Source organism: Psammomys obesus, unplaced genomic scaffold (assembly GCF_907164565.1).
Source record: "Psammomys obesus unplaced genomic scaffold, mPsaObe1.curated_primary_1811, whole genome shotgun sequence".
NCBI classification, from domain to species: Eukaryota; Metazoa; Chordata; class Mammalia; order Rodentia; family Muridae; genus Psammomys; species Psammomys obesus.
Window position 1 is genome coordinate 17,023,487 of NW_026596064.1, and position 14,850 is coordinate 17,038,336.

At 49.0% G+C, this 14,850-nt stretch overlaps 1 protein-coding gene across 1 annotated transcript in view; it reads right to left on the minus strand.

The window, feature by feature from the left end:
• Arhgap31 (Rho GTPase activating protein 31) overlaps positions 1 to 13,215 on the minus strand; it is a 111,414-nt gene extending 98,199 nt beyond the window's left edge. Inside the window, exon 1 of the mRNA XM_055624826.1 lies at positions 12,657 to 13,215. Coding sequence (XP_055480801.1) covers positions 12,657 to 12,756 — 100 coding nt within the window. The 5' untranslated portion in view covers positions 12,757 to 13,215. The remainder of the gene's footprint in view (positions 1 to 12,656) is intronic.
• Between the last annotated feature and the right edge of the window lie 1,635 nt (positions 13,216 to 14,850).

Below are 14,850 nucleotides of genomic sequence, written 5' to 3' on the forward strand. Positions count from 1 at the left end.
GTGATGGGGTGGGGAAGATCTCAGAGCTTGTTGGGTGAGAATCCGCAGGGTGCCACGCCTTTCTGGAAGCTGGTTAGGAACCTGATGCCTTACAGAGACCCTTAGACCTGGAGTCTTTGTAGCCATGGTCAGGTTGAAGACATGAAGGTGGAGACAGCGTCTTAGAGGTAGGCCCAGTCTTATGGAGACCCCCTTCCCACCATGGGAAGAGAAGCTGTGACTCGAAGAATAGTCAAGAACTTAAGTGTCACTGGCTTTAAAGAAGTAGGGTCCAGGGGGCTGGAGAGATGGCTCAGCAATTAAGAGCGCTGTCTGTTCTTCCAAAGGACCTGGGCTCAATTCACAGCACCTACATGGCAAGTCACAACTGTCTGTAACTTCAGTTCTGTCTGTAACTTCATACTAATGCACATAAAACTAAATAAAAATAAAAAAGAATGCTATTTAAAGAAGAAGGAGGAGAGGAAGGGGAAGGGAAAGGAGGAGGAGGAGGAGGAGGAGGAGGAGGAGGAGGAGGAGAAGGGTCCAGAAGCCAAGGAGTGTGAGAAGCTCCTAAGAAGGTACAAAGATAAGAACATGGATCCTTTCCCAGCTCCTCTAGAAAGGGAAATATTCCTGGCACCTTAGGGTGGTGAGGTTTGGGCTAGATTTGCAGAACTGGAAGGCAGTGCTGTAGGCCTGTGCTACGTTGCTAAGTCTGTTTGTCCTGAGTGGTTATGGCAGCAACTTGAAATGAGCAGGAGGGCCACCTCAATGCTTAAAGTTGCTTGCTCATAGCGATGAACACCCTTGACAAAGTTCACTTGCCACCTGTAGCATTTACAAGGCGTCGCTGTCTCTATCACCTTGAGTGAGTGTCGTCCTCCACCCCCTCTAAAAGCTCAGAGGATACACACGCAGCTTGCTGCAAAGCTTTGCTGTCAGCCAAAAAGTGCAGGATCTATCCCTTGGCCTGTGCCGTGTGGGTCTGTTCGGGCAGCCCAGCAGAACATAGTGACCTCAAACTTAGACTCCGAGTTCAGCCCACCTTGATGTTGTGGGGCAGGTAGACAGGCATATGGGAAGGGCCTTCTGCTCAGGCTTTCCCCTGCTCCATCAAAGATGGCCGCAGGCTTTGTGTTCAGATTTTCCCTTCTGCTAAAGCCCAGATGGAAACAGCATGGCTGTCACTGTAATCACAGACTTTTGCCACCATCCCCTGCCCCTGATACTTCCTTTGGGTTTTGTTTTAAGATGTTTCTCCCAGAGATTACTAAAGAAAGGTGAAACTTAGTAAGTTTGTCATGGTCCCGCCCCAGACATATTTACCAACAGATAAGATTCCTAAAGCAGGATTTTTAATGCAGCTAGCCATAGAAAGAAAATCCTTTTGTGTATTCCAAGAGAAGAAAAGAAGCAGCCACAAGAGCCATATGGGACGATGCAAGTGTTTTTTCTCAGCACTCTTGGCTTCCACAGGTCTGGGAAGCATGTTCTGAGTGATGAGGTTGAACCTGGGTATGACTTCCTGATACCACACTAATGACAGCTACTCACACCTCTGGGACTCCATGAAGGCAGCCCTGGTTCCTTTATGCTGGAAAATGACCCAGAACTGAGAGTCTGATGTCACAGGAAAGCAAACTGACAGACTTCCTCCAAAACAAAGTTGGAAACAAATTGCAACAACTCCAGACACTTTGTTCCCATAAAATTTTAGTTAGTTTTTTCCCCCCCTCTTCTGGCTTAAAAAGTAAAAATTCAACTTAATTGCTTTTCCCAGCAGCCCTCTTCACCCGGAGCTCAGCAAAACAAGCCCTGGAAAGCAGGTCTCGGAGGAAGACCCTGGCAGGAGCAGCCAGCAAGACTCCTACCTACCAACTTGCCTGGCCCAGTGGGCGGGGTCATGTATTCCCCATGAAGTCACTGCCACAGCAGGACCTGGGCAAACAGCCATTTAAACCATTATTCCATGTTCATTTTGTTTTCAAGGGACCCAAACAGTGAATTTAAAGAGTACTTCTAAAAGGGTAATTTGACTAATCTTTAGTTAACATTGATTTTGAATTTTTTTTTTGAGACAGGATCTCTCTATGAAATCCTGGCTGTCCTGGAATTCAACATGTAGACCATGCTGGCCTTGAACTCACAAAGATCCTCCTGTCTTTGCCTCCCAAGTGCTGCTGTTAAAGGTGTGTACCACCACGGCCAGTCTTTAAGTTCAGTCTTAAAAGAATTACATTTTTTTTTTTTTTTGTTGCAGCTTAAAATTTTCTTTTGGATTCATATTTCAAAGCTCATACTCTCCCTAGAGACGCTGTCCCTTTCATTTGGAGCCAAACTGTCTCTAAGGGCATAAAGGAAAAGGAGATGGAACCTGCCCCATTTAGAAGTCCAGCTTCAGATGGGGGGATACAGGATGTTCGCAGATGACGTCATAGGTGTAGTTTCCTGACCTTAAGCTGAAGGCCCTGTGCCCAAATCACTACAGTCTTCAAGCTGCCCCACAGGGTCCAAGGGGCCCCAGGCAGGGTTCCACTGTTGGCGCTGAGCATACTTCAGTTTGCATATAACATTGCTTCCCCCAGAAAGCAAAATGGTCCCTCTTTTAACACGAAGCCCATGTTCTAGCCATTAGCTAAACGACAAAGGATTTTCCAAATATGGGCCCAAAGAGACATGTGTACTTTGAAGGCCACCATGAAACTGAAATAAGCTAAAACGTATTAAGAAAGGCCAACAATTGATGCCAAACACAGAGTCCCTAAGAGAACAGCAAGACAAAAGCCAGAAAGAGGAACAAAACTATGCATTGAAGGGGAGGAGCCAACAGGGAGGTGTCGATTTCTATGGAAGAGCTGACATCATTGTTTCCCTGTACTGCTCAGTGTGCAGGAAACAGATGGGCAAGAAGGGGGGGAAGGGGCCGCCTTGGGGAGGGGGAAGGGGGGGGGGGGGGGCTTGCTTCCAATGTTGCCACCGGGAACCTGCATGCTTCACTTTGAAAACTCAGGAGTGGGAACTCTGCTGTCAGAGTTTTGTAAGTAGTTTCACATCTCACGTGAGGTTAATCTGGCAGCAAATGGCAAAATGGAACTCCGCATAGCCCACAGCCAGCAAAGCCACAGCTATTTGGGACCGGAGCAGACAAAGCCACTGAGAGAAACCGAATGTCTATCAGATGTGGCTGGAGTCCTGCTTCTCCCACTTCCTGGAGAGGTGAGACTAGCAAGTCACTGTCTGAATTGGTCCTCACTTGTCAAATAGAGACAGAGTAGCACTTTCTACAGTAGGACCAAGTTGAAGCTGAACATTTTTATACCATGTAGCTATAGACTTAAGAGACCAAATTAGCCACCTGTGGCGGTGAACACCTTTAATCCCAGCACTTGGGAAACAGAGGCCAGCATGGTCTATAGGCAGGCCAGCCAATTAGACCATGTCACAATAAATAAATAAAAATCTTTTTTTTCAAATTACTTTTTTAAATGAGGGAAGGGTTGCCTGACAATATATATAAATCTCATCTTTCCGTAAAATGCCTTCTTTTTCAGCGTCTGGTCAAGAAACAGGTTCGGGCGCAGCCAGGCAAACCAGTGACCATCCTTACCCTTTCAGCTGCTGTGTGCTCACCTAAGGGGAGGTTCTCGCTCCTGCTCTGAAGACAGCCTCCCGTCTTCCCCGTCCCTCAGCTGCCGCTCAAGGGTTTAAGTTTCCTCCAGGCTGCAGAGCCTGTCACCAATCCCAAGGGTCAGGCAGAGCCTCAGTTTCCTGTGTCTAGACTCCAGACACCCCTCTCCCCGGTCCTCTGAGTCAGGTGATCTTTGCTTTATTTTTTATTTTTTTATTATTTTTATTTTCCCGGATACAAACAAGCCTCTGTCTGACGGCTGTCGGTGTTAGCATGCCCTACTTGCACACCCTTACCTCACTCTTCTTTGTACTTTCTTTTTTTTTTTTTTTTTTTTTGTTTTATGAGACAGGGTTTCTCTGTGTAGCTTTAGCTGTCCTGGAACTCACTTTGTAGACCAGGCTGACCTCGAACTCATAAAGATCCTCCTGCCTCTGCCTCCCTGCATGCTGGGATTAAAGGTGTGTGCCATCGTGCCTGGCTTTCTTTGTACTCTTTAGAAAGTTGTTTTCTTGTCCTTTGATCACCTCTAGGCCAGGGCCGATTCGAGAAAAACCTTTGTAAACCCAGCAGTGCGGTGGTTTATCAACATTCCTAATGCTGTGATGCTTTAATACAGTTCCTCATGTTGTGGCGACCCCCACCCCCAAAACCTAAAGTTATTTTCATTGCTGCTTCATAACTATAACTTTGCTGCGGTTATGAATCATAATGTAAATATCTGTGTTTTTCAACAGTCTTAGGGGACCCCTGTGAAAAGCTCATTCAACCTCCAAAGGGGTCGTGACCCACAGGTCGAGAACCCCAGCTGTAGAGTCTAGTGTATTATTACCATTCCATTAAACCTCTGTTGCTTGGATTCAAAGTCCCCACCAAGGTAGTTTCTGATTAAAAACCTAAAGATGGGGCTGGAGGCAATGCTATAGTGATTGCAAGGTCATGGCTTCCATACTCAGTACCTCCTACCTACACACACACACACACACACACACACACACACACACAAAACTGTTTTTAAAAAGCAGAGGGGAAAAAAAAGTAAAATCATAAAACTCCAGGCAACGAGATACTGCCGTGAGCTCTTGCAGCGACCTTTTCGAAGCCTCGTTGACTTATTTATCTGCCAGCAATTTCTGGCAGTGTTCTAGGACCTGTAACAGTAACTCGTTGCTTTTCAGGGGCATGTGTAACCTTCAGCCCTCTCCCCTCCAAAGGCATTCTGGGCCAGCATCAGGCCGCGGGTGTGGTACCAGAGCCTGATGTAGCAGCCAAGCTTGAACTAGAACAAAAAGTGCTCAAGACATAATCTTAGAAACTTGATTGGGTCACACCAAGGAGGGAGGTGGTTAGAAGGCAGCTTCTGCAGAGTTCCATCCCAAGCCTGGGTAGTTTTCTGTCTGGGACTAGCTACAAAAGCCCACAGGACAATGAGTCTTGGATTCCTGATCATGAGAGGAATTCCTCATCGTGAAAGACCTCAAAGGGCTCCAACACCCACTTCCTAGATAGGAAGATAGATCCTAGAAAGATACCAAGCGATGCTCATGTGTCCACTCTAGGCTCACAGTGGTGGGCACGGCCTACTACATCTGTGTCAGCCGCCTCAGCTGGGCTTACCATGTGCCTGTACACAGAACGTCGGGCAGAACAGAGAAGGAACTGGGGCCTCTGACTCCACTATGGTCATGGGTATTTCCAGAAGGAAGAGGTTTGTGGCTGTGGTGGGCAAGGAGGGGCCAAGGAGGACTTGAAAGGGTTTGGATAGGTGTGTGTGTGTGTGTGTGTGTGTGTATGTTTTCTCCAAAGCACAGTTTTTCAGATGTGCACAAAGCAATTTCCAGAGGACAAAGTGATTTTCAGTCACCAGTTGTTATGACTATTTCTGGTTTGGACTGGGAGAAAGCAAAGCAAAAGACAAAATATCTTCCTAGGTTTTGTGAGGGATGAAATTGGTTAAGTGCAAAAATTATGAATTACTCTCTTCCGGAAGATATGATTACAGCCTAAGACTGTGCTTGGGTGTCTGATAAGCCCTGATTTAAATCTTGCCTTTCCCACCTGGATAATCTTGATAACTAATTTAACCCAGCCTTCACACTGAGTCTCTTCTCTCTTTTCAAGAAAGCCTCCTTTATCTCCTACCCCACTCTACACATCTCCTTTAATTACCTAGCAGCCTGATGTTCTTGTCTTTTTATATTAAAAATTTACTTCTTGCCTGGTGTGGTGGCTCTGTGAACTCGAGGCCAATGTGGCCTACAAAGCTAGTCCAGGACAGCTAAGGGCTCTGTTACACAGAGAAACCTTGTCTCAAAAACAAAACAAAACAAAACAAAACAACCAACCAACCAACCAAACAAACAAACAAACAAAAACTTGCTTCTTAAAAAAAAAGAAGATGGAGTGCTATCACTTATTCTTCTCCAAACTGTTACCAGCCTTCTTTTTTTCCAGCAGAGGAGGGTTCTTTATTTTAACCTTCATCTAAGGTTTCATCCAGGGGAACATTAGTGCAGCGGGGGCTACCCAGGCCCCTAGAGTTCTAGCAGGCTGTGACCCCACCTTACCCAGTACTTGAGGCCAGCCTTTTGTAAGAGAAGGCGCCAAGATGAGTTCAACTCAAGCATGGCCTTTGTGCTGGAGCCTTGGGAGAAATAGTTCTGAGAGCTGGTCGGCACATGCACTCATAAGATTGATTTGAAGGGTGGGAGCAGGAGAGCAGGGAGGGGGTGCTGCATTTGGTTTAAATGTGCGGCGCACAGCATGTGGGAAGAGCACTAACCCCATGTTCCTGGCCTGTAGGAACCACAAGAAGGAAGTCGGATCCTGAGACCTCTGGGCCAGAGTGGACAGGCAGCTCAGCGTGGGCAGCCTGCTCTGGAGGGAATGAACAATAGGAAGCCCTGACCAGGTGGTTTTATCACTACTTTCTTCCAGAAACATTAGCTACAGTATCCAGTGGCCGAGTGGGCGGTGGTTAAAGGTTCCCATGCCCAGCCTGAGTCTTGGAACGCTCAGTCCCACCTACTTCTTCCACCCACTGCCCAGAGCCACACACACAGTACGGAACCCGAGGAAGGTGATCCCTGGGAACAAACTGTCTCAGCAAGAGCTTGCGAATTATCTTGGTTAACCAAACTGGGTATTTTCAGTGTTTCCTTCCCTAACAAGAAAGCTGCCAGGGGTAGCCCACCAATGCTCTGCAACACTGGCTGTCCTCGAACCCACGATCAAGGGGGATATACAGCCGCACCTAACACTGCAGTCTGGATGGTGCTTGGAGAACTTGTTTCTTTTTGGGTACGATGTGCCCTTTCTCGGTCTGTTTCCCTCTGCTCCAGTCTGAGTGACCCCAAAGCTCCCCCCACTGTCCAGCAGATGGTCCTCTGGCTCCAGGTAGGCAGGGGAGGAGGGAGTGGGCTTCCTCAGGGGCAATGCCACCAGGACTTCCTGAAGCTGGGAGGCATCTGGGAGGCTGCCAGAGGGGCTGACATGGGAGAAGTGAGGGTATGGCTGTTCCTGCGGTCAAGGAGGTCTTGGCAGAGATCTGAAGAGCCTGCAGAAGGGAGCCATGTGGTAGGTGGAAGTAGCCGTTTCCATTCTCTGAGTGGGTTGTTTGTTATACCCAGAAACAAAGTAGTCCCAGCGGGCCTTTGGGTTGGCCAGGCAGTTTTCCCTGGGCTTACTGCCTTTACCCTCTCTCTTGCCTCTCTCAGTTTCACTCTGGCTGTCCAAGGTGGGGATGGACTCTCTATGCTCAAGCCCCTCACCTTGCTGTTTGGTCTTCACAATCTCCCTGACTAAGACCGGGTTTCTCTCCCAGTTTTCTAAGGCCTAGAAGTAATTGGCCACATCTGATCTTTTAAAAATTTTCTGTACAGCCCCAACTGGCCTCCAGCTTGAGAGCCTTGTTGCCTAAGCCTCCCACATGCTAGGATTATGCCCGGCTCTCAGATCTTCTGAAGCGATTTTGTCTCAGGTTGACATTTGGCTTCTCCACGCCTGTGCACTGATGGTCTGTCTTCTCAGCCAACCTGGGAGGTCCCCACATCATCTGGACTCTCTACCGGTGCGGTAGATCCTGCTTCCAGCCCTCCAGGTGGACTGATGAGTGCCCTCACCTCCTGAGAGCCTCATTTAGTCTTGGTGGTTGCGGCCGTGTAAGTCCATGTTACTGTGACAATAACAGGCTACCGTGTATATCCTCAGATAGGCGCTTTCCCCACATTAACCCGTGTGCTTTCACGTCTGTCCTATCACCTCTGTATCACAAGAGGGGAAACTGAGGCCCGGAAGCAGGAAGCAGGTCTCTCCAGCGTCAGTGATCTGGGAACAAGCAAAGCTGAGAGTCTAGGTAGGAGAGTTCAGGTAGTCTTGGCGGAAACCCCCAGCGAAGTCCCCTGACTTGAATTAGGGAGAGCGTCCAGAACGTTCCACAGCTGAGACCCACTTGGTGAGGAATCAGCTAGGGAAGGTGTGCGAACAATGTGGCAGAAAAGACCGAGCTGTTGCACAGGGCACTGCCCTCCCCTCCACTCAGCGCTAAATCTTAAACACGAAAGTACCTGCCCTCACTGCTATGACCTTGCTCTGTTTCTGTCTGTGCAGCACCTTGTCTATTTAACGGAGAACAAAGCTTTCACCTTCTCTCCTACAGCTGCCTCTTTAGTCTTGGCGGCTGATGTCGGAGTCAACCGGGTGTGTGAAGGTTGGAGGTTCACATCCCTGAGAGTACAAATCTTTCTTTCCCACTGCGTCCAAACCACGGCTGGGACAGAGTTTTGTTTATCGGATTAATAAATAGAGGAAATGAACAAACAAAGTGAGGGGACTATTTAGCTCCAGAAATAAGATGAAATGAAGCAACAACTGATGTTCCCACTGCTCCTCCTCATCCTTTGAAACCCTAGGACTTTATGCTCCTGGCGAGCTCAGTGTTAAATTTGCATTGGTCGGTGATTTGTTATGAACCCTCTGTCGCCTCTCAAATTAAATATACATTATACCTGTAAATCTTTGTTTTATATTAATATACCGGTAAGGACGAGGAAAAAAATTCTTCAGCAATTAAATGGCTCACACTTTCTATGAAGCATTCACAGAATGCTCTTAGGCGGGAAAACGTTCTACAAACCACAAAGTGCATATAGTTCACCTTCCTGTCCAGGTATCAAAAGTATCTGGTAGAGATTCTGGTCTGAGATGGGGCCATGGAGCCCAGGTTAGCCTTAAACTGTTGATCCTCCTGCCTCAACCTCCCAAGGGCTGGGACTAAAGGTGTGTGCTACCCAGTGCAGTGGCACCAGTGGTTTTAAAAGCTTTTCAGGTGCTTGAAATCTGTCACCATCCTTTGAGTACCACCAAGACACTAGGTCAGGTCAGTATCACTTTTCGCCAAGAAGTGGGTAGAACAAGCAATGATGGCTCAGGAAGTCGAGGCAGCTCTTAAAGTGTGGCCAGCCTGGAGGACAAGACAGTTTCCCTCCTATCGCCTCTTACCTGTCCCCCTGGCCCCTGCTCCTGTCATCCCCCAGAACACATGGATCATCAGGGAGAGATGGGAAATGGCTATGAGGACATTCCAGGCCTCCAGACTTCACTCACACCCTAGTGTCACAGGTGACATCAATCTAATGTGGCTTTTAAGCTGGAAGAAAAGACCTTCACATTCAGTGAGCAAAAAGAAGAGAGAGAAAAGTGGACTCCTTCTTGCATCAGCAGTGGGGAAGGGATCCCAGACAGGAAGAGAGTTAGCCAGTTCCCCAGGGAAGAACTTGGGATGGGGTGGCAGTCACTGTGTTGGGGGGGGAGGGAATGAGAAAGGCTCCCAGCAGCCTTTACGGCCTGCTGTGGTGTTCTTATCAGGGCTACAGAAAAGTGGCCCAAGAAGAGAAATCTAGGCTCGGGGTGTCCCTCAGATTTGGAGCATTTGGCTATCTTTGGGGGAGGATGGGAGCTGACTTTGATCCACAACACTGGGGGTTGGGAGGAGAGATGAGAAGTTGTCTGTCACACCAGGCTTCTGTGCTTCTGGGGATGGTTACAGCAGGGTCTGAACCTGCCATCTATATGGCTCCTATAGGAACTGCATATTGACCAAGTATGAGCTTCTAAGAAAAGGCAGCTTAGCCTTCATTAGCTTCCTAGAGATTAAGCATGATAGCTGGCCATGAGTAACATTCACTTCAGGCTGGAAAAAAAAAAAAAGGTCGCTTGTTCATTTTGCCTTGTCTGATTTCCCCAGTCCTAGGGGGCGAGGCTAGGCTTGTTGAGTTAGAACAGTAGCTAACAGCCATCCTTCGTGTTCCACCTCCCTCTTTCTCCCTAGAGCTCTCAGGGCTGCAGCTTCCCATAGCCAGAGGGCCCAAGCTCAGCCAGTTCAGCTTTGTCCCTCTACTCTAGCTTGGGGCTTTGCTCCCTGTGGCAAACAGAACTCTTTTTTTTTCTTTTCTTTCTTTCTTTCTTTCTTTTTTTTTTTTAAACATCTCTGTTCTTTTTCTCTATTCTGGTGCTCCCAAACTGAAATCCATTTCCCTTCCATTTCTACCTAGGTCCAGTGTTCTGGCCTTTGACCCCAAAGTTCAATGACCATGACATGATTCCTGAAAGGTCCTTCCCAGCCTCTTGGTTCCTGATTGCCACTTTGATTTGCCACCTCCAACATTCTGAGATGCTCTTCCAAGGTCATGGGTGAAAGGGCAGTGCCCTCTTCAGCCTTTTCTCACCTGGGACAGAGTCTGGGCCTTGTCTATTACATGTCCCTACATTGTTTCAGAGAAAACTTTATCAGTTCTATTATCATCATCATCATCATCATCATCATCATCATCTCTCTCATACACACACACAAAGGAAAGCAATGACTTTTGGCTGTGTGGAGGCAGAAATTCTATTTAGTCTCATTTATATAAAGTGCTTATTATTCACGGTTCATTTCCACATTGGACAATGACAGTGTGGGGATCAAGAGTGCCAGCTGTATTTTATTTCAAAACCAAAGTCTATTCAGGTATGGCCAGTCTTAAAAGGTTGCTGATCTGTGGCAGGGCTTTTTGCTTTCAATCTGGGGGTGGGGATCATGAAAAGAGAATGTTGCTTTATACATAGGAGCCAGAAAGAGGTCTAGGCCCTCTCCATCCTCTGTAATGGATGAGCCCTGTGTGTCTATGTAGATTGTCTTCTTTTACAGCTTTCTCCTCTCCCTGGCAGGATGGAAAGCATGGAGTACCAAAACTCCATTTTTTTCTGCTGAAAGTCAGTTCCCTTCCTCCTCTCCTATATGAAACACACAGAAGTCCAAAATACAAAACAGATTTGAAAGAGGAGCTGCCTGAGGGCGCTTCTGAAGTTTTCTTCCAGAGCTCTAGGGTTTTCAGGTTCTTCCTCAACCTATGACTTTATAAGAATGGGGCGTGGCTAGCAAGCCCCTTACACAAGTCTCTCTCTCTCTCTCTCTGAGAGAGAACACCCACATGGCAGAGGTGGCATCCCAGGAGCATGCCCAGTGTACCCACAGGTTAACACAAGGACCCCTGAAAAACAAGTGGAGACCCAACATTTCATTCTTAATTTTGTTCTTAGCCACAGTAGTTAAGATGTTTACTTCGTGTTCTGTCAAGTTAAAAAAAAAAAAAAAACAAAAAAACCCAAAACCAACTCAGTCTAAGTGATTTTATTTCAAAAGGACCTTTCCAGAGTGTTTTTGGGAATTAAATGAATTGACTTCAGTTATGCCTCAATTTCAGAGTCGGTTTTGAAACCCGTGGTTCCCCCAAGCTCCAAAATACTAAGCCATTTGTCCTAATGACACAGCAGACTCCAGACTCCCGAATGCCACAGGAATATCACACCACTGCAAATTACTAGGGGTGCTGAGTCTTCAAAAAGGGGAAGTGAAACAAAAGCAGTGCAGTGTTTCTGGGATGCATGCTTGATATGGACCGACTGAACTGTTTTGGGGAGAGTTTTCCTGGAGGCAGAATTATTTTGAACAGTTACATGGCCCTAACTTTTCTTTTGTGGTATCTTGCTATGCATAATGAGAGATACATGTAGCAGGCTCCTCTCTCTCTCTCTCTCTCTCTCTCTCTGGTCATGGCTAAGTGCAGAGCCAGCCAGCTTTCCAAGGGGAGTCATTTAATGCTCAATTTTTTTTTCCAACTTTCCTATATTAAAAACTTTTACCCTCCAATGGTGTTACAGATTGTTTTCACTCTCCCTCTTCCAACCAATGTTTCAATCGTCTCTGGTGGCCCCTTTTTCTTTTCCCCAAGCTGACTTCGAAAACAGAGGCACCTCTTCCCTTCTGTATCCTGAACTATTTCAAAGCCGAGGCCCACTGACCTTTTAACAACACACTCCTTATGTGACACACCAAAGGCGAATCTGGAAGCCAAGTGGAGGTAAAGGGTCTGGAGGGGGCGCGGAGGGGGAGAGCCGGGGGGACGTACTATATATTTGGCATCAAGTCAGCGATACAGAAAATGTTTGTGCAACCACTCCCCGGGCCGGCCAGGATTCCCCACCCCACCCCCACCCCACCGCCTCCTACCACATTAATAAAAAAGGATGTGAGCGACAGAAACCCACCAGGACGGGAGGGGCGGTTAAGACGGTCACAGTGATACATCCAGGGAAACCTACTGAGGAGGCTTCCGCACTACAGTCACCCCTCATCTTGCCCTTCCAAACACCCAACGTTTAAGATCAGACCGTCCCCGGGGTGGGATCTCTCAAGCCCTGGAAGGGCCAGCGAACGCAGCGACACGGCTGTTCACCCAACCGCTCCTGCGACACGTCGGAAAGACAGACCCGCTTACGTCGGGGTAAAGGCGCTGCGGTTAAGAACCTTGTACTTTTTTTTTTTTCTTTCCTTTTCTTTTAAAGTACAGTGAGCGCACGAGCCCTGGAACACATTAACTTGTGAACCTCATCCAACACACCCCAAGAGAATCCATCACTCTTAAAACAAAACTAAATAATATAATAATAATTAAAAAAGGGGGGGGTGTGGGGGTGGGGAGGAGGTAGGCAGGCGTTACTTTACCATCCTGTCCCGAGCTTTCCAGATACTCCGTCAGGTCACATCCAAACGCGCTGGCAGCGCCCTTTCGTCTCAGCTTCTGCTTGGCACCCTTGTTCTTCATGAGTTAGTCCCGCCGAGGCTGCCCCTCCGGCTCCGCTCTCTGCTCCGCGCCGCACACGAGGGTCCCGGGGTCGGGTCAGCGGGCCAGGGCGGCGCCGCGGGTCGGCACGGGCGCGCGCGGCTCGGGCGGTGCACCGCCCCGGGCGGCTGTCGCCTCCTTCCTCGGGCTGGCACGGCGTCTCCCGGCGCTTCTCCCGCCGAGCCGAGCGAGGAGCCGGGGCCGGGGCGCGGCGGCGGCGGCGGCGGCGGCGGGCGAGGGGACCGCCCCGGGGCTGTGAGTGCGCGCGCTCCGCCCTAGGCCCGCGCTCTGCCTTCAGACCGCTGGGGGACCCCGGGCGGCGAGCATCCCGTCCCCTCGCCCGCCCTCGCGCCGGCCCTTCTCTCTCTCTTTCTGTCTCTCTCTCTCTCTCTTTTTTTTTTTCCTGTCTTACGAATCCCAGGATCGTCCAGCTCAGGAAGCGCTGGAAGGAAGTCAGCTCGGGAGGGGGGCGGAGGTTGGAAATTTTTGGCAGCTCTGAGTGTGTGTGTGTGTGTGTGTGTGTGTGTGTGTGTGTGTGTGCGCGTGTGCGCTCGGTCGAAGGAAGTAAGTGGGTGGGTTGAGCCGCGCGGGCTGGGGGGGGGATTGAGGGGGGGGGAAGGTCGCGCTCTCCCCGAGGCGGGTCTGTGAGTCCGGAGATCGCCCCGGGGCCGCCCCGGAGGAAACCGGCCTCGCGAGGACCGGGGGACGCCCGCCCGCTTCCTGCCGCCGGCCCGGCACTTTGCACGGCGCAGGAGAGGCCGCTCCCGGGCCGGGCTCCTCGGCGAGGGCGCGCGATGGGTGTTCACCAAGTTATCCGCTTGTCATTCCCAGCCCTGACAACTTTCTATTTCGGTGCCCGCCTCCCCCCCCCCCCCCATCCCCCGCAAACACAAGTGTAGTGACAGTAACAAAGACCGGGGTTCCAGAAACCTGACCCGCAGCGCAGCCTTTACGTTGGCCACTCCCATCTTTTCTTGCCAGGGTTTGAGGTCCCTGAAGCCCAGACGTCTCCTCTCCCACGCTGAGGTTAGGATACCCTCGGGGCAAGAGAGGTGCAGCTTTGTAACCACTGCCCGGGAAGCTAAATTTCTAGTTACAAATTCAAGTTCAGGCACACACTCACGCGCGCACACAAACACACACACACACACACACACACACACACACACACACATGCTAAATGCAAGAGAAAGATCGGAGGGAGCTCTGACATTTTGCCACCCTGCACGGAACAGTCTCCAGGGGGTTGCTGTAAAACTTGTGGCATGTGCTTTTCAGGAGGGCGTGTTTTTCTTTTGCTTCCTTGGAATTCTGTGAACTTAGCGCAAGGTGAGCACTCCAGGTCTTGTGCCTTAACAATTCGAAGATTAGATTAAACTTCCTGTATACACTCAGATCCATATATTTGCCTGAGGGGTAGGGATATACACAGAGCTGGCAAAAACCTTATGTGCAGTGTTTTCGGTACTGATTCCCCTTAAAGTCACTTATGTTTCATCACGATAGTTTATGAACTCTGAACTCTGACCTTTTCTCTATGTCCGGATAGAACCTGATAGCCTGCCTACCGAATCTGGCCTACAGATGTGTTTTGTTTGAAACATGTCATTCTTTCAAAAAAAAAAAAAAAATTAGTCAACTTTAAAGAATTAAGAGCTGGGAGTGGTGGCCCACGCCTTTAATCCCAGCACTCAGAGAGGCAGAGGCAGGTGACTTCGAGGCCATCCTGGTCTACAAAGTGAGTCCAGGACAGCCAAGGCTACACAGAGAAACCCAGTCTCGAAAATCCAATAAGTAAATGAATAAATAATGAATGAATGAATGAATGAATGAATGAATGAATGAATGAATGAATACCAAAACAAAGAAGGTATTTCTCCATAAGAAGTCTGGGTGTCTGTTGTCTCATGTGAAAAGGAAACTCTGGTTATAACACAAGTGTGCTCTCATACAGCAAGGACTGTGGACGCTAAGACGGGACCGCCCCTTTATAGAAGAGCCCCCTCTGCCTGTCTACCAGCCTTTGCACCTGCCTGGCGTCTGGGGCCAGTTGAGTTAGTGTCCAGTCCCCAAGCT